The sequence below is a fragment of the Bos grunniens genome, chromosome X (assembly GCF_055505025.1).
Source record: "Bos grunniens cultivar Pamir isolate PY7600 chromosome X, Bosgru_T2T1.0, whole genome shotgun sequence".
Classification (NCBI taxonomy): domain Eukaryota; kingdom Metazoa; phylum Chordata; class Mammalia; order Artiodactyla; family Bovidae; genus Bos; species Bos grunniens.
The window spans coordinates 28,635,776-28,662,744 of record NC_141194.1 but is presented as its reverse complement, the minus strand read 5'-3'; the positions used below and the strand labels follow the sequence as shown (position 1 = coordinate 28,662,744).

The 26,969-nt window shown below is 43.6% G+C and overlaps 1 protein-coding gene across 2 annotated transcripts in view; it reads right to left on the bottom strand.

The window, feature by feature from the left end:
• Positions 1-2,952: 2,952 nt before the first annotated feature.
• LOC147340059 (melanoma-associated antigen B4-like) overlaps positions 2,953-26,969 on the bottom strand; it is a 115,223-nt gene continuing 91,206 nt past the window's right edge. The window contains exons 2-3 of one of the 2 annotated variants that reach the window (XM_086388400.1): positions 5,200-5,256; positions 2,953-4,543 (exon numbers count right to left, since the gene is read on the bottom strand). In XM_086388400.1, coding sequence (XP_086244526.1) covers positions 3,421-4,543; positions 5,200-5,256 — 1,180 coding nt within the window. In that variant the 3' untranslated portion in view covers positions 2,953-3,420. The remainder of the gene's footprint in view (positions 4,544-5,199; positions 5,257-26,969) is intronic. The other variant, XM_086388401.1, reaches the window with a different exon arrangement.

Sequence of the window (26,969 nt, the reverse complement as noted above, 5' to 3'; positions counted from 1 at the left end):
TTGAGATGGATGGTCGTTTCAGTCATCAGGGTCTTTACCTTCTGGTACAATCTGGAAATCATCCTTCTGCTGACCTGTGGTCGCTCTGTTTGATCAGGATGAGATTCCTTACCTCCATGTGATCCTCTGGGAGGAAGTGAGTAGGACTCACCATGTCACCAGGCCTAAGTGGCACAGTCTAAGGCCTAACAGGGACAGTGCCCTCCGTGGCCCCCTTCTTTCTGAGAGGGATCCTTCATTGTCAGTCAGTGCCATCAATTGAACCCTATTAGGAACTGGGTACCCTACATCAGCTAAATGAGGCCTCCCCATTAGCCCAAGGACTTTAAGGCCCTGAAGCCATTCACCTTCAGAAAATAAGGGATAAACTTAGTCTGAAAGCCCTGCCTGTTCCCTCCCAGGGCCCATTACATTTGCAGGACTTTCTAAGAATTTATTGTAATGGGCTAGTTGCCTGCCACACTCCTCACACAAGAGTGTGCCACTGTCATACCTGGGATTTCCACTCTCTGATGAACAGCCCGCCTATAAACCAAGGTCCTCATCTCCTTGACACCAACCAGGCAGAAGTCACGGGGCCCTTGAGCTGGCCAGCACTTACCTATGCCTCCCAGGGCTAACTGGAGAAGATGAGCTAAGTGTAGTCCTGTCGGCTGTGAGTTGAGGGGCTTCCATATCCACACCCTGGGTCTTCCCTTTGACTCTGCACCCTTCCTGGGGCTCTATTCTCTGCTGATCTGAGGCTGAGGGCTCTGCTGATTCCCAAAATCCCTACCTTCCCGGGACCTGAGTTGAAAGTCCTGAGTTGAAAGCAGCCCGGATTGTTCTGGACTTCATATACTTGCCAATAAGGACAAGTATATCTTACAGGTTCCTACTATGGGGCTGCATCTTTCCATCACCCTCATTCAGGTTAATCACTGTCATTTCTGAGAGATTGATCCTCTCTCCTCTACCAACCTCAGAACTCTGCACCAAGACCAAGTTTCTTAGGTCTCTGAGAAGCCTGAAGAATAAGCGAGGCCATGCTTAGCCCAACAGTTCTGAGATCCCCTGTGACTGAGAGCAGTTGGGAGTGCTGTTCCAGTGACCAACCTCCATATTCTGGGGTGTTGCTCTCCTCAATCCTCCTACATGGGGCCCTCATCTTGCTTTCTGTGTCTTGGATTAAAGGCTTCTGGGAAAATTCCACATCTCTGCAAACTCTTGAACTGTGTTTTCTCTGCAATGCTATGGAGAATGAATGGGTCCCTGTCTCAGGAGTGATAGGAGATGGAGAAGCTACAGCCCAAGGCAGGAGTTCCAGGATAGGTGGTCATCCATCAGAGGAAAAAAGTACATAAATCTATCTCATCAGCCAGGGGAAGATTCTCATGTCATTTCTGTTCTGGTAGATTTACTTTCTACAGACAAGAGACTGTAAGCATGATATGGAGAGCCCTTGGTCTTCAGAGCTTATCTAACATGGCCAATGCACATGCTAATACTGTCACCAAATATCGTCTCTTTCATTTATCTGTGAGTACTGAATAAGGGATATGCATTTCTGGTTAAATATATTTAGTATTCTTACTGCTCTGGCTACACATTCTGATGCAGTAGCTTGAGCACAAGGACATTCTTTTTTATCACCTAGGACAAATTTTGAAGTACTTAGAAAAACACTGAAATAAAAGTTACAGGGTGGGGACTTTCCTGGTGGTCCAGTGGCTAATACCTCAGGCTCCCAATGCAGGGGGCCCAGGTTTGATCCTTGGTCAGGGAAGTAGACCCTATGTGCTGCAACTAAGATCTAGCACAGCCAAATAAATAAATAAGAAAAAGGACAAGTGAGAAGTGAAAGTGAAGTTGCTCAGTCGTCCGACTCTTTGTGACCCCATGGGCTATAGCCTATCAGGCTCCTCTGTCCATGGTATTTTCCGGGCAAGAGTACTGGAGTGGGTTGCCATTTCCTTCTCCAGGGGATCTTCCCAACCCAGGGATATAAATAGGGTTTCCTGCATTGCTGGCAGAGGCTTTTACCATCTGGACTTCCCTGGGCCATCAGAGAAGTCCAAAAGAGAGAATTACCATGTGAAAGTGAAAGTCACGTCCGACTCTTTGTGACCCCATGGACTGTACAGTCCATGGAGTCCATGGAATTCTCCAGGCCAGAATACTGGAGTGGGTAGCTTTTCCCTTCTCCAGGGGATCTTCCCAACCCAGGGATCGAACCCAGGTCTCCGACGTTGCAGGAGGATTCTTTACCAGCTGAGCCACAAGGGAAATGAAATATCAAATGTTAAAAGTACTTGTTTAAAAGACAAGACAAGGGTATGTCTCAGGGTGGGGGGAGAAGAACAGTATGTACGCTACAGTAGTTTAGAGCAGTCTAGTCCTAGCTCTGTCATTTACCAGCCTTAAGTATTTTGGCACAAAACCAAACTCTAGCTCTATGAGCCTTGGGCTCTCCACTGTGAAGTGAGTTTGATAAACCCTGCCTTGTCAGACTGGTGGAATATGTGTATTTATGGAAAGCATCTGTCACAGCACCTGTCTCTATTGAGAAATTAGGGGCAATCGCAGTTATTATGATGATCTTGACCTCAGATGTTACATCAGCTGGGTTTCTTTTCTTTTTTTGCATCTATCAGATGTCAGAAACTATGCAGCGTTCTAACCAAAAGAAAAAATAAAATGACCCAACCTCCCCAATCAGCCAAAATTCTGCTTAGCAATGAAACCAAATTAATACATTCTCTCCACCCGCTCTTTACCCTCCTTCTTTTTTGTTCTTCTTGAAGTAGAGAGTCTCTCAGCCTCTTCCATAGAATGACAGCTTCCCTGGAAACTATAATTGAATGGGCAGAAACTGGGAGTTTCTTTGACTAAACATCGCCAGTACAGGCATGAAAGACTTCTTAAAAGCAGATGCTCAATTAATGTTTGTGTAAAAGAAAAGCCACAAATAAATCATTTGCTTTAATTTATATTCTCAAACATTCTTGAAAACCATAAGCAGATCCAAGCATATATCTTTTATATTTACAAAAAGGGAGACTAAACAGAGAGTAAAGCAAACCAAAAATTGAAGAGCTTTTGGCTATCTCTCTATGTATCTATGTTCTGAGCTTCTATTAGTGTGGTGTCTTTCACATTTCTAAGGATATTCTTATCCTAAAGTGATGCTATTCTCATCTGGGATCACAAAAGTGATATGAGGATTTCCAATATGCATTTCAAAAAACAAAATTGTTACTCATAAATTTGACAAACAGCAAAGTGTGTGTGACCCATTTTACTCAAATACTTGTATTATAAACCTAAATAAACTTTCTGTTGAAAAAACAAAGAACTGAAAACTAGGGGGGTAAAAATCAACAGGAACACAGGTTGACAGGCTTTTCTGACCACAAAGTGAAGAACGGCCTTCAGACCACACTAGGGGCCAGATGAGTGGCTGGATACGGCCCTAGCGTGGGCACTGGCCGAGGCAGAAGGGCCAGCACTGGCTGCAGCTCTGGCCCCGGTGTTCTCTACTTCCTGTCTGAAAGACTCCTCATACTGCGCCAGGCAGGCATCAGGGACTGTATCATTGACCTTGGCCAAAAACTCCATGACTTTATTCTTGTTGGTTTCTGTAAGCGCTTTAGGACCCCAGAGGAACTCATAGCGAGGGGGATTGCTGCCAGGCACCTGGCGGTACTCCAGGTACTCTTCCCGCACCAGATCTTCTGTGATGAGCTTCCTGGTGTCTCCAAAGATGAAGTGCCTTCTTCCATCATAGATGCCCAGAATATTCAGGAACTTCCAGATGTGCTCCTCAGAGATACGGGGGCCATTCAGGTAGATGAAACTCAGCAGAGGCATTAGAAGACCATTCTTAGGCAGCCCCAAGTCACCTCTCATAGACTCACTGTCGCTGAAATCTAGGTTGCTCACCAGGGTATAGCAGTGACTGTTGGGTCTGACTTCCTTCAGCACCAGGCCAAACACAATCTCCATGTGCTCAGAGGCCCTGCTGAGGATCTCTGGGAATTGCTTCATGTACCTTCTACTGATTGCCTTCAGCATTTCAGACCTCTTAATGAGCTCCCTCATCTTATACTTATACAGCATGTGCTGCACCAACATCTGTGCCTTCTTGGTCAGAAGATCTCTGTGAGAGCTCGCAGCAGCAGCTGAGGCCTGGGAGGAATTTTCACGTTCCTGAACTTGGCCCCTGGCACCTACACCAGATCTTGAGCATGCTGCGCCACCACCACCAGATCTTTTGGGTATAGCACCTGCAGCAGCACTGGTGGTGCCTGGGGCTCCCTGAGGCCCCTTGGGGGCGCCAGCAGCAGAGGAGCTTGAGGGAGCGCTCTCTGAATCAGGAAGGGAGGAGGAGGTGGTCTCTTCTCCCCGAGATGTGGTGGCCTGATCATGAAGAACCTGGGTCTCAGACCGGGCCTGGTGACGTTTCTCACGAGCACGGACCTTACTCTTCTGCCCACGGGGCATGATGGCTGTGATCAGGGACCACAGGCAGGATTCTGGGCCAGTAGACAGGAGATTGGGGCACCTGGAGGATGGAGAATGAGGTGACATGAGCACCTTAAAACAGGGAGATTCTACCTTGGCCTAATCAAAGGCCACCTCTGCAGGTGTCCTTGAGGACACTGCCCTAGGAACCCACAAGCCTCCTGTTTTCCTGCTCAGCCTGTTCCCACATAATCCCACAGAGGAAGAACAGAGGCCTTAGACATTTCCTCTGCATCCTCTCAGCCCTGCTTTGGATTTACTGAGGTGACAGCAGGTCCCAGCAATGGGGTCCTCTCAGCTCATCTTTAGTATTACCATGTCAAGTCCTGGTGGAGCCTGGGCACCCTTCTCACTGCTACTCTGATACAGACACTCTAGACCGCCACATGATCCAGAAGCAAGTGAAAGGATGCCTCAGTCCACCTCTCTCTAAGGGGATACCCAGTGCTGAGAGCTCAGTAGGGTTTTTTCCATCCCGAGTTCACTGGGATCATCATCCAAGGTCCTTACCTTGGTTCCTTAAAATATTGGGCACCATTCTCCATTTGCTGACTGGTGGCTACACCTTCAGACTAGACATTTCCCCTCCCCTACACTTGCTATAAAGCAGTGAAGTAGATGCTCAACCTGACAGTCCTTCCCTGAGATTTCCTGGGCTGAAATCCAAGGGTTGGGATAAATGCATTGAATACTCACTCAGGTTCCTCAACTGGGCTCCTGGCAGAGAAGCTCCACTTTCTCCTGAGTTGATGCCTGGGTGATGGTAAAAGCCAATCACTCTGTGTCCCAACAGGAGGAAGTTAAGATGACCTTATCTTACCAAACACAGTCTTCTAAGAACAGGTGCTGTTACAGGCAGGTTGATGTCCCTGTGGTCCCACACAGATCCCAATTCAAGGCCTATAGTATTTTTTTGCTTCTCTTTTCTTCTCTATGTCTTTTTAAAATTAAATGTATTTACTATTGATTGGAGGATGATCACTTTACAGTATTGTGTTTGTTTCAGCCGCACATCAATAAGAATGAACCATAGGTATAGCTTATGTCCCCTCCCTCTTGAAACTCCCTCGCACCTCCCACCCCATCCCACTCCTCTAAGCTATTACAGAGCACTGGGTTTGAGCTCTCTGTGTCATACGACTAATTCCCACCGGTTATCTATTTCATATATGGTAATGTGTATGTTTTCAATGTTACTCTCTCAGTCTGTCCCTCCCTCTCTTTCCCCCACTGTGTCCACGAGTGTGTTCTCTATGTCTGCATCTCCACTGCTGCCCTGCAAATAGGTTCATCAGTACCATCTTTCTGAAATCCATGTATATGTGTTAATATACAATATTGGCTTTCCTCTTTCTGACTTAATTCACCCTGCATAAAAAATTAGGAGTAAAATTACCACATCAGCCAACAATCCCATTACTGGGCATATTCCCTGAGGAAACAGTAACTTAAAAAACACTTGTACTCCAATGTTCGCTGCAGCACTCTTTACAATAGCCAGTACATAGAAGCAACCAAGGCCTACATTTGACTTATGGCAGGGTCTAAAATTTCTCAATCTGCTGACCACACCCCTCAAACCAGGGCAGAGTGGTCTGAGGGGAGTTGCTTTTCTCCATTAGCCCGCAGTGGGAACTGCCATGTATTCTTGAGGTCTCAAAGGGATGATGACAGGGAGGATGTGGTCTGAATGATGTGGTGTGGAACAGCCCCAGAGGTTCTCACCATCCCACAAGGGAACCTGAAACTCTCCCTTCCCAACCTGACACTCCCCACTTTGACCTGGTCTCTCATTTCCCTGAGATGATCTGGGAAATGTCATGTCAAAACGCCCGATTCTCCCAGTCCTCAAAATAGTACTGGCGCTTTCTGTGACTCCATTTCTTATGGGAGGAGCCCCCATCCTGACTCAGTGTCACAGCCATTAATATTGTTAGGGACTAGGTCCCTTTGTTGAACTCGGTTTATTCCATTACAGCAAGGCTCTCACTTCCCCCAAACCACCTCCAGTGGACACCAGGGGGCACCACAGTTGGCCAGCTCTACCCGGGGCATCCTAGAGCCCAGTATAGGGGGGCCGCTCAGTGTGGCCCCCTTGGCGGTGTCGAAGTCTGCTCATCAGCCCTCAGGGCCCTCATCTAGGTCCTTGAGCTCCTCCGGGGATAGAATCCGGGCCTACTCCCACAGACCAACGCCTGAGCCTCAGACACTCTAAACCGCATTCAGCCGACAGCTCCAAGGGACTCATAAGAGCCATATCACAGGGGTGGGATGTGGATGGGTCACTTTTACTACTGGGAGGGTTGGGAAAGTCCCTTCAGCTCCATTCAGGTCCTCACCTTGGTTCTGGACGAGTCCTGGACACTGAGTCTCCGCCAAACAGTCACCGTGGCTACCGGTAAAGCTGCTGGCTTTCAAAGCAGAAGTGGAGGGGAACTGCGTAAGGTCCTACGTGGGGTCTCTCAGGGATAACGGCAGGGACAGTGTGCTACGGGAACCCCAGTAGCTCAATATTCATCCGTCCTTGGGTCCTCCTTGTGCAGTGTATCAAAGCCCAGGATGCCCCTTCCTATGAACCCGAGTCTTCCAGCTCCCAAACAAAGCCCTTGCCTTCCCAAGTGCCTAGTGGTGGGAGGCCAGCTCTGCCCTGAGCATCTCTGCTTGTCAGGTGGGTTGCCACTCTGTGAGCCTCCTTCGTTGGGGGAGAGAGCCTCTCATTAGCACTGATGCTCTTCAGCGTATGTCCAGTTATGTTCAAGACATCCCCATCTGCAGATCTGGGTTCTGATCTGGCGAGAGGAGACTCAGCCCTCCCTAAGATCACACAGGTTGAATGAGCGGACCACTCAGATGTAGCTCCTGTGGGCTTCTCAAGGCTAAGAATTTACAAAATTCTGTTTGGTTCCCTCTGCAGGGGTCCCCGCTAACACTCAGCATTGCATGTGAGGTGCTCCTTGGATTCAGGTCCCTCCCTCTGCGAAACTGCAGCTGACTGTATTAGACAGAGGTCTCACCTCGCTAAAACTTTCTAGACTGAAATCAACCAGACATTTGTGCCCAGAGCTTCCTGGGGACGACAGCATCAGTGATTTTCCAGGGCCTCCTTTTATAGGGTGTGCTACTGTGAGTACACTTTCAGGTCTTCACATTGACATATGACGAATCCTGTAACTCCACTCTCTGTTTTATGAAGCTTCTTGTCTTACATCAAGGTCCTAGTCTCCTGATAATTCCAAGTTGGAAGTCAGGATGATCTTCATGTGATCCTAGTCCATCAGGGCCTCTGAGAATAGACAGTGGGGATGCAACTTGAGTCCTTCTGATTCCTCTTGCTTACCATCCTCACTACATCTACCACAGCCTGGGACTGCTCCTTCTACTGAGCTAAGATTCCTCTTCTTAGTCTTTTTGTGAGCACTATATCAAGGGGTGATTATCTCCTTAGTCCTCCTTCATGGAGGTTCCCATATCAGCTTCTGTCCCTTGATTAAAGGCTTCCTGGGGAATGCATATTCCTACAAACAGTGAGCAGTTACCATCTAGCAAATCTTGGAGAAAATGGGTCTCAATCCCAAAAGTGATACAAGATTAGGAAAATGCAGCAGAAATTAAGGAACTCAGGACAGATGTTATGATGTCAAAGAGATAGAGGTGATATATTCCTGCTCTTCAGCCAGATTTAGGGTGTGTGCTTAATCGCTCAGTCATGTCCCACTCTTTGTGATGCCATGTACTGTAGCCCGGCAGGCTCCTCTGTCCATGCAGATTCTCCAGGCAAGAATACTGAAGTGTGTTACATGTCCTCCACTAGGGATTGTGCCCAACCCAGAGATCGAACCCAGGTCTCCTGCATTGCAGGCGCATTCTGTACCATCTGATTCACCAGATTTAGGGTAGTTCTAAAATATTTACTCTCGGCACCTCCCTGTTGGTCCAGTGGTTATGTGCTCCCAATGCAGGGGTCCTTGGTTTGATCCCTCGTCAGGTAACTTCATCCCACATGCCACAACTATAAATCTCACATTCCACAACTAAAGAGCTTGCATGTGGCAACAAAAATTCCAAGTGTCACAACTAAGACCCAGAGCAGTCAAAAAATAAATAGAAATAACTATTTTTAATTAAAACAAATAAAATGTTTACTTTCTACATAGAAGGATAGCGCCAGATAATCTTGTAAGCCCTCGATTACTTGAGGGTGTCTGAATTTCCACATGGAGGTGATCATTTGCTAACTGAGCATTATCTCCTTCTCTCCTTTATTCACACCTCTTAATTATTTTGGTGTTTGTATTGCCTTGGCTATGTATTCCATCCCAGTGTTTTCGTCACAGTGTCCCTCTTTCTGTCACTCAAGATACATGTTGGAGTGCTAAAAGACAGTGAATTAACTGACTCATGAGCACCTCAGGCCGGCACAATGAAAGGGTACATGCTGTGGACAAATTCAGACCAGTGCTCTAGTCCCAGCTCTGTCTCTTATCAGTTGTGAGGACTTGGGTCCATCCCCAAACTTGGGGAGCCTCAGGTGAAGTGGCTTTTGTAGGGCTAGTGGCATGTAGCTAAAGCACCTGGCACACGGCCTGGACCACACTGAGACTTTACACAATATCTGTTTTTACTATGAGTATGATTAGTTTCATCCTGGAGGATACCGTCGACCCTGAGGAGTCTTTTATATCCAGGAGATGTGAGAGAATCTGTGTCATTCTCGGACATGAAACACCAAATCAGTCCAAAATGCTGTTTAGAAAGAATCTTTCCTTTCCATTACTAGATCGTATTTTGAGTGTGGGGGTACTTTTTTAACTGAAAGAAATTCAAAGAATCTAAATTTGATTCTGAGACTAATTCTGTCTTCCTTCCCAGCTGCTCTTTCATCTGAACAACTCCTAGAGACTTCCTTAGTGGTCCAGGGGTTAAGACTCTGCACTCCCAATGCAGGAGGCCCGGGTTCCACTGCTGATCAGAGGACTAGGTCCCACAGACCACAGCTTCGCCACAACTAACAGTTCACATGCCACAACTAAAGATCCTATATGCCACAACTGAAACATTCCTCATGCTACAACTAAAGAACTCTCAGGCTGCAAGGAAGATCAAGGATCATGCATGCCAAAGATAAGACCAAGCATAGCCAAATAAATAAGTAACTAAAATAAGCCCTTACCTTCATCAATTTCATCATCACCTAAAATAGACTCACCTCACAGACTTTGGTGGAATTATCAACGTAGCCAAAAATGCTGAATGGAATGCCCTTTCAATAAAATGAGCTCTGTCTCCATGAGTCACAGCACAGTGTCAGCCCACTGGCTTCTGAGTTTTCAGTTTCATTCCACTATTACATTTATTGCACAGAATCTCCTTGGAGATGATGTGCATGAAACATCTAGGTTGTGCACTGTGTTCACGGGCACTGGGACAGGAGCACAGGGCATATTCCATCCCCTCCCCAGGGGGGATTTCTCTCTGGTCTACTCGTGTTGCTCTTTAGTCACTCGGTCCTGTCTGACCCTTTTCTACCCCATGGACTGAACAGATTGCTCTGTCCATGGGATTCTCCAGGCAAAAATACTGGATTGGGTAGCCATTTCCTCCTCCAGGGGCAGCTTCCTGACCCAGGGATTGAACCCATGTCTCCTGCATTGGTGGGCGGTTCTTTACCACTGAGCCACCTGGGAAGCACCATAATTCCAAAGCAATTGTTCAGGGTGGTTTTCCATTTCAGGCTTAAGTCTCTCAACTTTGAGACCCACCATCTGAGGGTCTGACCCCTATTCAGTGTTTCCACAGCCTCCCTGGTGGGCTCGCCCTGTAGCCTAACTTAAAACTACCTTCCACTGCCAGACTTTTATTGTCCTAAAGTCTCCAAGTGCCTTGCCTCAGTGTATTTACACTAGACTCCTCATGAGGAAGCCCTCAATCCCCTCACCTCCTTACACCTCATTTTTATTGGGCCCCTAGATCTCAGTTCACCAGCTACTTTATATGAATGCTGCTCTTAGACTCTAGAATTCTATAAGAAGGGGTTGAGTTTATTTTTCTTAGCATCCCCAAAACCACCCAGAAGCCTTCCAAAGAGCAGACGCTAAATTGATATTTGAACAATTACAGTGCAAGTGTGCAAGAAAGCAATTTACTGGGATTTCACTTCTCCCACATTCTTAAATAAGTGAAGCCAATCCAGGTAAATAAAGTTCAATATTACACAGAAAGACTAAAACAAATAAAACAAATGAAGAAGTGAATACCTCTTAAGATTTTTTTTCTGTATCTGATAATCACACAGACTTCACTGTGGAAAAATTTCCATTTTCACAAAAGAAAAAAACATATTCCCATATCATGTTATCTTGTTCTGAATGACAAGAAATGATTCAAGGATTTCAGTCTGTGCTATGTAATACGAAATTTCTTAGTTTTCAACTTGATAATCTGCAGTACATGTGGGAGCTGTGCCATTAGTATACTTGCAGTCTGAAGCTAAACACATATTTAATTAAAGGGAACAACATTTAAAAACAGAGAAAAGAAAAACCTCCAATTTGTGCATATTGTATAGGAACACAAATACGTTATATGCTGAATTTCCATGAGCCCCACCATGGCCCTCCGCTACTGGGAAGAGTGCCTGCTTTGTTGAAATGCAATGTGAAGTATCGGCTCAGACTTCACTAGGGGTGGGAGGAAATTTGGACATGCTCTGGAAAGTGCACTGGCCTTGGCAGCATAGGAGCCCTGGCTGCAGCTCTGGCTCTGGCTCTCTCTTCTAAAGCTCTCAAAGCCTCTTCCTACCAGAATGGGATGGCACTGCACTTGGTATCATCGACATTAGCCCCAAACTCCCACATTCTTTTATATATCTATATCTATCATGGAAGCACTCCATATTAGTTTAGAAAATTGTACTCATTCCTTTTTATAGCTTCATAGTACTCCACTCTGTGGATATATCATGTTCCCTCAATTAACATGGGCATAGGCATTTACGTATTTTCATATGGTTGTGGATGTCTCTTCAGAGTTAATTTCTGAAAACACTGAATTACTGGCTCAAATGTAAAAGCACATTTAATTTTCTGACATTACCAAATTGTATTTATGCTCTAATCTCATTCTTTGACATGTAGCTCTCAAAGAATGAGGTCAGTATATTCTCTAACACTATATACAAAAGTAAACTGAAAAGGGATTAAAGACCTAGCTATAAGAGTGGAAACCATAAAACTCTTAGAAGATAATATGAGCAGAACACTCTTTGACATAAATCATAACAACAGTTTTTTGGATCTGTCTCCTAAAGCTAGGGAAATATAAGCAAATTAAAGTTAAAAGCTCTTGCACAGCAAAGGAAACCATCAACAATATTAAAAGCCAACCTACTATATGGGAGAAAATATTTGCCAATGATATAACCAATACGGGGTTAATATCCGAAATATATAAACAGTTGATATAACAGTTTAAAAAAAATCAAGAAAAAGATGGGCAGAAGACTTAAATACACATTTTTCTAAAGAAGACATACAGCTGGTAAGAGACACATGAAAAGATGTTCAACATCGTTAATCATCATATGAATGCAAATTTAAACCACAATGAGGTATTATCTTATACCTATCAGAAGGGCTATCATCCAAAAGGAACAGAAGTAACAAATGTTGGTGAGCATGTGGACAAGATCTGTACACTGTTGGTGGAAATCTCAATTGGTGCAGCCACCATGGATAACAGTAAGGAGGGTCCTCAAAATCTAAACCATAACTAACACATGACCCAGCAATCCCACTCCCGGGTGTGTATCTGAAAAAAAAAAAAAAGAACCCACTAATTTGGATGGTCTCCATCAGGTACTCGATGCTTGTCTGAGTCTAAGGGTTTCCACTGCTCGTCTCCCCTTCCCTCCAGCCTCATCTACTCTCTGCCATGACCCCACCCCAGTCCAACCTCCCAGTTTATTAAGAAGGCACCTGTGACTGGCAGAGCCAGTGTGAGATGAAGAGATAGTCCTTCCCAGCCACCAGATAATCAGGAGTTTTGGCCGGACTTTGAGCACACACTGAGACAGTGAGGAGTCAGACACAAAGCACAGACTGTGGTGCTGAAATGGATTAATACTTGGAGATGTGGCCAGGGACCTTCCAGCACAATATTATACAGGTCCAGTTGGGGATGATACATTTCATTGGCAAACCACAATTATGAAAAAGAATGGCAGACCATATTGCGGCAGTGTATTCTCTCTGACAATTCATTTCCCTAAAAACTACCCATTCACACTACCTAAGGGTGCATTTGGAACAGAATTTATCATCCAGACATGAACACTAATGGCAACACTCAGTTCACTACTCTAAGATCACTGTGGTCTCTTGCTTTAATGATTTCTAAAGTTCTGATATCCATTTGTTCACTGCTACATGATCCGAACCCAGATGATAGCCTCCCCAGTGCCAGAGGTGGCATAGATCTATAAAACAAAAATAAGTTCGAAAGAATTTTTCAGGAATGTACTCAGAAGTATGCCATGTGATGCTACCTTAAAGTCAGAATAATCTGCATTAAAGCTTGAATAAACTTTCAGTTCAGTTCAGTCGCTCAGTCATGTCCAACTCTTTGTGACCCCATGAATTGCAGCACGTCAGGCCTCCCTGTCCATCACCAACTCCCGCAGTTCACTCAAACTCACATCCATCGAGTCGGTGATGCCATCCAGCCATCTCATCCTCTGTCCCCCCCTTCTCCTCCTGCCCCCAATCCCTCCCAGCATCAGAGTCTTTTCCAATGAGTCAACTCTTCACATGAAGTGGCCAAAGTATTGGAGTTTCAGCTTTAGCATCAGTCCTTCCAAAGAAATCCCAGGGCTGTTCTCCTTCAGAATGGACTGGTTGGATCTCCGTGTAGTCCAAGGGACTCTCAAGAATCTTCTCCAATAGCACAGTTCAAAAGCATCAATTCTTTGGTGCTCAACTTACTTTTAAATTACTGCTAAAAATGAAAAAAAAAAAAAAACCACTAATTTGAAAAGATCCACACACACACAATGGAATATTACTCAGTCATAAAAAAGAATGAGCTTTTGCCATTTTCAAGAACGTGGATTGATTGGAAGGCATTATGTTAACTGAAATATGTGAGACAGAGGAAGACAAATGCTGTATAATACCATTTATATGAGAACTAAAAAATAAAACAGACTAGGGAGATTAAGCAGACTCACACATACAGAGAACAAGCTAGTAGTGGTTACCAGTGGAGAGCAGCAAGGGGGAGGGTAAGCGCAGGGATGGAAGATTTAGAGGTGCAAACTAATATGTATAAAATAGATAAGCTACAAGGATATATTGCAAAATAAAGGGGATATAGCCAATATTTTATAACAACTATAAATGTAACACAACATTTACAAATTGTGAATCACTTTGTTGTGTCCCTGAAACATAAAATATTTTACATCAACTATGAAAATGAAGTGAAAGTGTTAGTTGCTCAGTCTTCTTCAACTCTTTTTGACCCTAAGGACAGTAGCCCGCCAGGCTCCTCTATCGATGGAATTCTCCAGGTAAGAATAACCCACTGGAGTGGGTAACCATTCCCTTCTTCAGGGGATCTTCCTGACTAAGTGATCAAACCCAGGTCTTCTACATTGCAGGCAGATTCTTTGTCATATGAGCCACCAGGGAAGCCCACAACAACTATACCTCGCTTTAAAACCATATATATTCTCTCAGGAACTTTCACATATACAATACAGTATTATTAACTATGTGCTTCCCTGGTGGTGCAGTGCTAAAGAATATGCCTGTTGATGCAGGAGATGCGGGTTCAATTCCTGGGTCAGGAAGATGCCCTGGAGGAGGACACGGCAACCCAATCCAGTATTCTTGCATGGAAAATTCCAAAGACAGAGGAGGCTGGCAAGCTACAATCTATGGGGTTGCAGAGAGTAAGAAACCACTTGGTGACTTAACAACAGCAATGATTAACTACAGTCACCATGCTGTACATTATATCCCTGCTGCTGCTGCTACGTCGCTTCAGTCCTCTCCGACTCTGTGCGACCCCATAGACGGCAGCCCACCAGGCTCCCCTGTCCCTGGGATTCTCCAGGCAAGAACACTAGGGCTTCTTTATTTTGTAAGTGAAAGTTGTGAATGTTTATGCCATTTGGTCATTTACACCCATTTCATCCATCCTCCAACCCCCTCTTGTGGCAACCGCCAATCTGCAACATGATGGACCTAGAGATCATCATACTGACTGAAGTGACTCAGACAGAGAAGGAGAAATATTATATGACATATCTTAGGTGTATAATTTAAAAAGAGATGATAAAAATGAATTTAACTACAAAATAGAAAGACTTACAGTTTCAGAGAACAAATTTATGTTTGCCGCTGGGGAAGGATGTGGGACAGGGATAGTTAGGGGATTTCTGATGGACATGTACACACTGTTATATTTAAAATGGATAAGCAACAACAATGTACCGTATAACACAGGGAAATCTGCTTAGTATTATGTGGCAGTACTGATGGAGGTTTGTGGGAGAGTGGTTAAGTGTATATGTATGGCTGAGTCCCTTCACTGTTCACCTGAAAACTGTCACAATATTGTTAATTTGCTATACCCCAACACAAAATAAAAAAGCTAAAATTTTACAAACACTGTGCCTCCAGTGCAAGGGCTGTGAATTCAAACCCTGGTTGGGGAATTAAGATCCCATGTGCCACATAGCAAACCAATCACCAAAATATCATCACAGAAAAAAGTGATGGGGATTCATGAAATAAATAATTGATAAGCTACATTTCATTTCCTTTAAACTTCTGCTCTATAAAAATACACCAAGAGAACAAGAAAATGAGTCATAGTCTTGGAGAAAATATTTGCAAAAAACATATCCGATGAAGGCTCTAATCTAAACTATACAAAGAACTCTTAATATTAATAAGAAAAAAACTAACATCTAATAAAAAATGGACAAAAGATAGGAATAGATACCTCACACAGGAAGATACAGAGATGGCAAACAAGCATATGGAAAGATGCTCCACATCATATACCATTAGGGAACTGCAAATTAAAAAAACAAGCAGATACCACGACATGCCTTTCAGAATGGCCAGCATTCAAAGGACTGACAACACCAAATGCTGGTAAGGATGTGAATCAACAAGAACTCTCATTCCTCAGTGGTGGTGATGCAAAATGATAGAGCCACTTTGGAAGACAGTTTGCAAGTTTCTTAGTAAACTATACATATTCAACACTGCTGGTAGGAATATAAATTGGTACAGCCAATTTGCAGGGAAAACAGTGTAGCAGTTCCTCAAAAAGTCAAAAATAACTCATAATACTTTCCGCAATTCCACTACTATCCAAAGGAACTGAAATCAGGACCTCGAAGAGAGCTCTGCACTCCCATGTTCATTGCAGCACTACTCACAATGGCCAAGAAAGGGAAGCAGCCTAGGTGTCCAGTGACAGATGAATGGATAAAGAAGATGCAAAATATACATATAATGGAACACCATTCAGCCTTAAAAAGAAGCTAATCTCTCCAGTTATGACGGCATGAATAAAGCTAGAGGACCTTCTGCTACAGTGAAATAAGCCAGACACAGAAGGACAAATACTGCATGTCATTTATATGAAGAATCTAAAATGGCCAAAGTCACAAAAACAGAGTAGAGTGGTGGTTGCCATGGTCTATGGGAGGGTGAATGCAATGGAATTGTAGACTTAAAAAACATTCACAACCTATGAATGAGACAGGGTGCTCAGGGCTGGTGCACTGGGATGACCCTGAGAGATGGGATGGGGAGGCAGGTGAGAGGTGGCGTCAGGAAAGGGAACAATGTACACCCATGGCTGATTCATGTCAATGTATGGCAAAAGCCACTACAATATTGTAAAGTAATTAGCCTCCAATTAAAATAAATAAAAGAAAAAAACATTCACAGCCTAAAAGCTGACAGGTATGTTGTCTTTGGTACAAACGTTTAGGACTTCAAGCCAGGAGGCAGCGTCTCGAGAAACCCTGAGAGAACTGCTCCAAAGAAGGGAGGAGAGGAGCCAGGTTACATAGAAGTTTTGCAACAAAGGGCAGGTAGTCTGAATATCAAAAGAATATGATAAATGAAGGAAAACCAAATAACTCTGGTTAAGGAATTTAGCCCTTTTCCATATATGGAAAGATGCAAGAATCAGGGCTCACTGAAATCATTTCTTTGATATGAACTTCACATATCTGGGGCCCGTATCCTGTATTTTTACATCCTGTGTTCCCTCAGGGTTCAACATCCATGGTGGCTGCAACTGTTGATAACTGACAGTGTTTATTCACTGATACAGCAGGCAGTATTCCAATTCTCAGTATTCATCAAAAGTTACAAAGTTTAATTATAAAAAAATGAATAAGTTCTAGGGATCTACTACATAATATAGAGCTTATAGTTAAGAATACTATATTGTACACTCTCTAAGAGGTTGTACACTCTCTAAGAGGTCAAATCTTACGGTAAGTGTTCCTATCACAAATACAAAACATAAAGGGTGAGATGGCATCTTTCAAAATGGCCATCATCAAAAAGACTATAAACAATAAATGCTGGAGAGGGTGTGGAGAAAAGGGAACTCTCTTGCATTGTTGGTGGGACTGTAAATTGATACAGCCTCTACGGAGAAGAGTATGAAGTTGCCTTAAAAATTTGGACTAAAACTACCACATGACTCAACCATCCTACTACTGCGCATAAACCCTTAGGAAACCATAACTGAATAAGACACATGTACTCCAATATTCATTGCCACACTATTTACAACAGATAGGCCACAGAAGCAACCTAGATGTCCATCGCCAAATGGACAAAGAAGCTCTGGTTTCTGTACACAATGAAGTACTACTCAGCCGTAAAAAGACCATATTTGAGTGAGTTCCAATGTAGTGGGTGAACCTAGAGCCTATTATACAGAGTGAAGAAAGTCAGAAAGAGAAATATAAACATCGTATCCTGACACATATACATGGAATCTAGGAGACAGCATTGATGAATGTATTTGCAGGGCAGGATGGAGATGCAGACATAGAGGACAGACTTGGTGACACAGGGATGGACGAGAGGGAGGGACAAACCAAGAGTAATACTGAAACATACACATTACCATATGGAACATCGACAGCCAATGGGGATTTCCTGGGTGATGCAGGGAGCTCAAACTGGTGCTCTGTGAAAACCTAGATGGGTGGGAAGGAGTGGGAGGTGGGGGGATGTTCAAGGGGGAGGGGACATATGTATACCTATGGCCGATTCATGTTGATATATGGCAGAAACCAACACAATATTGTAAAGCAACTATACTCTGATTAAAAATAAACTTAAAAAAGGATGAGAGGGAAATTTTGGAGGTAATGGATATGTTTATGGCATAAACTGTGGTGGTCATTTCACAGGAGTAGACTTATCTCCAAACTCATCAATAAATAAATCAGAAAAATACTGGTTAGCAAGGAAAACTAGCATATCCCAGTTAAGAGTACACCACTGAAGGTCACCATGAGGTAGACATCCTCAGTGGATGTAACACAAACCTCCAAAATGTTTGAAGGGCCCCAAACTTACCTATCTCTCACTTGCCCTTTTTCATAAACCACTCCCTCTTTCATTCATTTAACCACTCACAAGTGTCTATTCCTTCCCTATTGTTTGCCACATTACAGTCAAGATAACTTGATTTCAATTATTATTATTTTTTAGTTGCGTGGGCTCTGGCTCCCCCACCGAGGGCAGAGTGCACCAGTCTAGCGGCTTTAAGGCATCATCCCACCTCAGGGGAGTGCCACTCTGATTTCTGGGAAACTCCATAGACAAAAGACAACATGAATAAACCATCTAATCTCCACAGGGTTTCCCTGTATTGGAATAAGAGCACAGGACACATTCCATGGCAGCTTCACATGATTTCTCTCTGATTTACTCACAATCCCAAAGCACAGGCAGACTCAGAAAATACTGCAGGTTTGGGTCTCAACCCCCAAAGGAAAGTCCATATCACAATTGAGTCATAAGAATTTTTTGGTTTCCCAGTGCTTTCATAAAATTTATGTTTATACTATACTATAGGTTATTAAGTGGGCAATAGCATTGTGCCTCAGAACAATATAGATATCTTAAATAGAAACACCTCTTTGCTAAAAGAAAAAAGATGCTAACCATTATCTGAGCCTTCACTGAGTCCATCATTTTTGATGCTGAGGGTGTGAACATTGCAAGAGGTATCAAAACGTGACACACAGACATGAAGTGAGCAAACGGTACTGGAAACATGGATCCGAAAGTCTTGCCGGAAGCAAGGTTGACTGACACAAACTTTTAATTTGGTAAAGAAAAAGAACAAAGAAAAGAAAAGCAGTACCTGTGAAATACAATAACGCAACGTGCAACAGAGTGAAGTGTGCCTGTAACTGTTAAGGGCAGTTTCCCATCCCAGGCTTTGTCTTTAAACTATGCGGCCCACCATGTGAGAACCTGGTCCCTCGTCATGATTAGGACAGCCTCGTCCAGCCCGCCATGCACTCAACTTATAGTTACTTCCCACCGGGAGACTTATACTTTCCCGAGGCCCACCACTCCCTTGCATCAGGGAATTCACATTTGACTGCTGTCATGTCACCATTTCCCTTACATGACAGCTGCTTCTCGACTCTATAATTTTATGGTGAATGGCTAGATCTTTTTCTCAGCTCTCCAAGTACTAGCATGGAGTCTTCTATGAGCAGAGGCTCAATTACTGTTTAGGGAATAAATGAGCATGAGGATGTGAGTATGAGGATGAATTTCTTAGAATTTAATTTTACATTTTTGAATTAGCGAAGCCTACATGGTCACTTATAATTCTGTAAAACACAGACTACAAAAGATGGGGAAACAAAATACTATCCATCTTACTTTTCCTCTATTTCTTTTTTTTCTTTTTTTTTTTAATTTTTTATTCCTTTATTTCTCATGTGTTCCCCATCCTGAACCCTCCTCCCTCCTCCCTCCCCATACCATCCCTCTGGGTCGTCCCAGTGCACCAGCCCTAAGCATCCAGCATCGTGCATTGAACCTGGACTGGCATCTCATTTCATACATGACATTTCACATGTTTCAATGCCATTCTCCCAAATCTTCCCACCCTCTCCCTCTCCCACAGAGTCCATAAGCCTGTTCTATACATCAGTGTCTCTTTTGCTGTCTCGTATACAGGGTTATCGTTACCATCTTTATAAATTCCATATATATGCATTAGTATACTGTATTGGTGTTTTTCCTTCTTGACCCCACATATTGCACTGCTTAATTTTTTCATATTGTCAAGGAAATAACGTATTGAAATGCCAGGTTATCTTGCACCAGCTTATTAAATAAGATGGAAGCTTTACCATTTGTTTTACACAACAGAAAAACTCTTATCGTTAAAAACGATAAACAACACTAAGTGTGACTCATGTCATTCATACACTTAGATTATAAGCTTTGAGGAGCAAACTTTGAAAAGTAGCAAGAACATAAAAACACAGATTTATCTCTAAATTCCTCATACAGAACACAAACCCCAAGGAATTATACACTGTGCACCCTCTGGGATGCCCCGTTCTATACTACTTATAGAACACTGAATGCTATCTTCAGCCACAAAGTACAGAATTTGGCTCAGCTTCATTAAGTGTGGGAAGAATTGCTGGAGGAACACTGGGACATCCGCTGGCTTGGGCCCTCTCTTCCTCACCTCTCAAAGCTGTGATACCCAGGATCTCCGATAACTGACAGAAGAGGTGGGGTTGGGGGTGGGGGAAAGAAGCCTGGCGGGGTGTTCTATAGTCCTCATTCAGAGTCCCCATCTTCGTATCTCTCAGAGTCTGACACTCCTCCCTTTCCCGAACTGTGTCCACAAACCTCCAAACAAAGTTTCACCTCTTAGAGTTTCGGCAGGGGAGAAGTCCAGGAATTGAGTGCATGGGTGCCGCTTGTGTCACCATCTTTACTGCCCCATGCCTCGTTCGCACTCAGTGCTCTCCCGGTGACTGGAGTTAGGGCCTAGGTTTCCTTCACTTACAGAATCAAGTAATCGCTTACCTTACAGAATGTCTTAGATCAAGATATACCGAAGAAATCCGCCTAAGAGAGTTGTAGGAACCTTCCCCTGCCAATCACAGAGATGAGACTTTGGGCGTTATCTTTGTTACAGGACGGGGGAATGGTCCCTGGAGTCCACATTCAGGTCCTCACCTTGCCTACAGATCAGTCCTGGCAATCCACTCTTAGCCACACGAACATGCTGAACATCAGTCCAAGCTCTTCGCCACCAGCACGGAAGTTCTGCAGAGACCCTTCCGGCTATGGCTGCCCTGTGCACGATCTCTGAGGGATGATGGAAGGGGCGGGGCTCTGTGGGGACCCTGTCGTTCAGTGTTCAGCAGTCCCTGGGTCATCACTTAGGGTCCTCACCATGCGGTCTGTTAGAGCCCAGGACCCTTCACACTACGGACTGGAGTCCTCCTGCCCCCAAACGAAGCCCTCACCTCTCCGAGTCCCTAGTGGGGAATCAGGGCACTTCTCTGTGCATCTCTCCCTAACAGGGGGAGCGCCACTCCATGAGCCTTCCTCCTTTGTGGGAGAGACCCTCTCATCAGCACTGATGGTCCTCATCTTCCCAGTGCTGATGGCCAAGATGCCACCCTCCTAAGAACTGGGGTTCCATCCATCCCCTCGCTGAGACCAGATAGAAATGAAGTGGCTTATCATCCCTATAACTCTGCCTGGAGTCTCTGGGGTTAGGAATAGGGGCAGGGGTCTGTAAAGCCTCCTCATTTGTGGGTCTAGTGATACTTCTTCCTTCACTCAGGGACCTCACCATGGTCCTGGCCAGTCCTGGGACCTGACCCTCCAACCTGAGATTCTCCCTCTACTGAACTGAGGCCATTTCTCTTAGACTGAGACTTTGACCTCACAGAGAATTACAAAGCTTATAAGAGGGAATGTCCTGTCTGGGCATTCTAGGCCTGAGAGCAAGTTTGGGCAGGTCTCTGAATGACCTGTATTTTATGGTGGTTGTCTCTCCAGTCCCCACTTATGGGGGCCCAAATTTTGTCTCTCTCTTGGATTAAAAGATTCCTGGGGAACACCACATCCCAGCAAACTCTTGAGCAGTGTCCCTAATGCAAACCTTACAGTTTCATGTCCCAGACTTGACCTGAGATAGGGAAAATAACACAGAAGGCAGGGGACAGAATGAGGCGTGGTCCCAGCGAAAAATGCTGCTCCATCCTTTTCAAAAGCCAGAGTCAGTCTCTACTCATGACTTGTTTTAATTGATTGACAGGCATACTTTTCAAACATTCTACTGCATGTAATCATGCGTCACAAATACTGTGTTTCATTACAAACTGAAAGTTTATGGTAAACCATGCATTGAACACGTCTATGGCATCATTTTCCCAACATCATGTATTCACTTGGGGTCCCTGTTCCACATATTGTTAATTCTTTAAATATTTTAAACTCTTTCCTTATTTTATTTCTTATGGTATTCTGATCAGTTGTCTTTGTTACTATTGTAACACATTTGTAATTAAGCTATGTGCATTTTTTAGACATCTTCTAGTAAGTGTACAATAGGATTAACAACTTTTATAAGCACTGGGAACCCCCCAAATTCCTAATGATTTACTCTATTGCCATTTTCACTTTACTGCAGTGATCTAGAACCCAAGTCACCATATCTGAGATATGAGTAGAATTCTAAAGGAAAAAAGCCATCCAAGATGGTTTTGTGCTATTCTGATTGAGGTTATTGGACACTGCACAGAGAGACGATCTTACTGTTCCTATCATCTGTTTCTCTTCTTTATTCCTGTCATTTATTGATGTAGCCTTCAAGGCTTTGTGACTAAAGAAGTGTATTGGAATATATCCAGAGTCCTTGCTTTTATCCCAAGATACATTTGAGTGTTAAGGAACACAAGCTCTGCTTTAGGCCAAGAGGAGTATAACAGCATCGGATCTAGAGGAATTCAGAAAGGAATCTAATTCCAGGCCTATCAGTCACTAGTGTTCCCCAGCAAGGGCTCACTGCCTGATGCACATAGAAGCCAATACTATGGAACGGGCTTTTGAGAGACAAACTTTAATCCAAGGTGGAGTAGCAATAAGACAGGAAGTGGGGCTCTCAAATCTGTCTCCTCAATCCAGAGTTTGAGGTAAAATGAAAGGGTTTAGGGGAACTGCAAACTTGGAAGCTAATTGGCTAGTCTTGAATTAGTTCATGTAAGCTATTCATCGGAGAAGGCAATGGCACCCTACTCCAGTACTCTTGCCTGGAAAATCCCAGGGACAGAGGACCCTGGTAGGCTGCAATCCATGGGGTCACTAAGAGTCGGGCATGACTGAGAGACTGCACCTCCACTTTTCACTTTCATACATTGAAGAAGGAAATGGCAACCCATGCCAGTATTCTTGCCTAGAGAACCCCAGGGACAGAGGAGCCTGGTGGGCTGCCATTTATGGGGTCACACAGAGTCGGACATGACTGAAGTGACTTAGCAGCAGCAGCAGCAGCAGCAAGCTATTCATGCTGCTAGAAGCCAGATTTTCTGTATTGAAGGACTTCATACAGTTCTCCTCTGGCAACATTCCTACTCTGAGAGTTCCACAGACTGAACCCTCTTGGTTCTGCAGTCATCCTGGAAACATAGGCTCCTTTTTGGCACATGCATAGTGCTGCCTCTAAAAATAACTCAAGGTTTGATTAATCAACAACCTGTTTTAAGGAGGCAAAACCACTTTAAACTGGTCAATGCTTTATGCTTCAATCCCCCCATTTCTCTTTGTACATTCTTCAAGCTTGTGGGAAATCATCTTCAATTTGGTTAATGAGTCTCAAATTGTGTAGAAAATGATAATCTCAGGTCACAGAGTTTTGTACCACCAGGACTAGAGTGTTACATAAGCACTGACAAGGTTGGATTAATTGGTATTTAAGAAAGGTGATTATCAGAGGCTTTGTTTCCTTCACATGTCTCTTTTCAGGCTATTGCTTGAAGTTTGGCGTTTTGGTGCCTGGATGGAATTTATTACTATTGGGTCATCTGTCTTGGCTCTTCCTGGCCACTCCTCAGCCCAAACTGAGCTCTGCAGTTGACTGACCAATTTCTTCCACTGTAGTGCTCAAAATAGTTTACATTTTGGGCAGCAAACAGAGCCTGGACCTACTGTCTGAAAACAATGCTTGCTGCCTCTTCCCAGCCTTCATGGATTAAAGTGGATGTCAACCAGCACTCTTATCAGGAACTTGAGGTCTCCCTGGAAAGCCCTTGCATTCATGGGAGCTGTAGGAAAGCCTTCAGGGCTTGTCTATCTGTGGCTCAGAGTGCTTTGTTCGTCTCTAGGGAGAAAAATAGGCAAACTTGAGGCATCGCCCCTTAATTTAGGACCCAATTCCATCTCCTAGTTTGGTTTCTGGAAAGCATTGGCTGTATGAGTTCCCTGGAGAAACCACTGAGAAGAATGGACAGTCTCAAGGTAGCCAGCTTGGATCTGAGGGTTCACTTAAAGAACCCTGAAAAGTTTTCCATTATTATATGTGGTTGTCAAACTGTAGCTTGAAAGGCACACGTGCTACCCAGCTTCCAAGGAATCTGTCCCACCAGTTCCAAGACTGGAGCCCATTTGGTCACAGGCTCCTAATGTTTCTGCCCGGCCATGTGCTGAGGGCATGCTTGTCTACTGAGGAGGGTCCTATGAAGTTCAGGCTCTGTCTCAGTCTCCACGGAGAAAAACTTACCTACGGAGTAGGAGGCTGAGACAGTGATTGCATCCCATTGAAGAAAGTGAAAGAGGAAGCTGTCTTAGACTCAGGCAGAGCTGACTTTCAGAGAGCAATTCAGAGGCACACACATTCAAACACCGATTTCCTCACTTCCTTTCTGAGCATGCTGGGGTTTAATCTTTCTGGTAGATGACCAAAATACTTTATCCCTCCAGCAGAGATCACCGACAAGCAATCTAGATGTCTGGGCAATTTCCAGGGGAAATACATTCACTCCAAGGCCTCTATGTAGCCTGTGGCCTTTAAGACCACAACCAATGGCTATTTTTCCTGGTAACATTTCATTTTTAACATCATGCATGCCCAAATACATAAAAGTAGTTCAGTACTACCTCCCTGCTATTCTGGCTGATACAGAATAGAACTAGACTTTTTAGTGAGGAAACACCAGAATGTGCCCTATTGTATCAAATTCCTTAGCCGGATTAGGGTGCATTCTTCTGTGTGTGTGTGTGTGGGGGGGACTTTTCCTGCTTTATACTCCCTCATCTTACATTTATGCTCACACCACAACAAGGTAATCAGGACTGGTTTCATTAAGAATACACTCGTGTGGAACTCCAAGTATCATAAGAGACTACTACAAACAACTATATGCAAATAAAATGGACAATCTAGAAGAAATGCACAGATTCTTAGAGAGGTACAGCCTTTCAAGACTAAACAAGGAAGAAATAGAGAACGTGAGTAGATGGATCACAAGTACTGAAACAGTAATTTAAAATTTTCAAATAAAATGTCCAGGACCAGGATGCTTCTTGGGTAATTCTATCCAACACTTAGAGATTCTATCAACCTCTTCCAAAAAAAATTACAGATAGAGGAACACTCCCAAGCTCATTCTATGAGGCCACCATCACCCTGAGAGTAAAACCAGATAGAGAAGCACGCACGAAAAAAAAAAAAAAAGAAGAAGAAAAAAGAAAAGAAAATGACAGGCCAATATCACTGAAGAACCCAGATGGAAAAATCCTGAACAAAAGACTAGCAAACCAAAAAGACATTCTCTTCAATAAGTGGTGCCTTAAAAACTGGACAGTTACATGTAAAGTAATGAATTTAGAACATACTGTAACACCATACACAAAAATAAACTCAAAATGGATCAAAGACCGAAATGTAAACCCAGATTCTATAAAACCCTCAGAGGAAAACCTAGGCAGAACACTCACTGTTTGACATAAGTTGCAGCAGTATTTTTTTCTTTTAGTAAAATGGTTTTTGATCCACCTCTTGGAGTAATGAAAATAAAAAGAAAAACAAACAGGTGACCTTTACTTAAAGTCAAAAGCTTCCACACAGCAAAAGAAACCAAAAACAAAAAGACAACTCACAGAATGAGAGGAAATATTTGCAAACAAAGCGAACAACAGTGCAATAATCTCCAAAATATATAAATAGCTCATGCACCTCTGTGTCAAATAAACAATCCCATAAAAAAGTAGGCAGAGTGTATAAACAAACATTCCTTCAAAGAAGACATACAGATGACCAAAAAGCATATGAAAAGATGCTCAACATCACTAATTATCAGAAAAATGCAAATGAAAAGTACAATGAGGTATCACCTCACACCAGCCAGAATGGTCATCATCCCCAAATCTGCAAACAACAAATGATGGAGTGTGGAAAAAAGGGAACACTGTTGCACTCTCGGTGGGAATGCAAATTGACACAGTCACTATGGAGAACATTATGGAAGTTCCTTGAAAAACGAAAAATAGAATTACCATATGATTTACAAATCCCACTCTTGGTAGATATCCAGAGAAAACCATGATTCATAAATATACATGCAATCCAATCTTCATTGCAGCATTATTTACATTAGCAAAGATATCAGTTCAGTTCAGTTCAGTAGCTCAGTCCTGTCCGGCTCTTTGCAACCCCATGAATCGCAGCGAAGATATGGAAGTAACCTAAATGTCTATCAACAGAGGAATGAATAAAGCAAATGTCGTACATATATACAATGGAATATTATTCAGCCATAAAAAGAATTAATTAATGACATGTGCAGCAACATGGATGGACCTAGGGAATGTCATACTAAGTAAAGTAAGGAAGAGAAAGACAAATAACATATGTTATCACTCGTAAGTGGAATCTAATTTTTAAAAAATGACACAAATGAACTTGCTTCCCTGGTGGCCCAGCTAGTAACGAATCTACCTGCAATGTGGGAGACCTGGCTTTGATCCCTGGGTTGGGAAGACCCCTGGAGAAGGGAACAGCTACCCACTCCAGTATCCTGGCCTGGAGAATTCCATGGACTGTATAGGCCATGGGGTCGCAAAGAGTTGGATAAGACAGTGACTTTCATTTCATCTCACAAATAAACTCATTTACAAAATAGAAACCGACTTATGGATATTGAAAACAAGCTTATGATTACCACTGGAGAAATGTTGGGGGAGGGATAATTTAGGAGCCTCAGATAAACATACATGACTGTTGTGTCTGACTCTTCGTGACTCCATGGACTGTAGTCCACCAGGACCCTCCATCCATGGAGTTTTCCAGGTCAGAATACTGGAGTGAGTTGCTATTTCCTGCTCTAGGGGATCTTTCTGACCCAGGGACTGAACCCA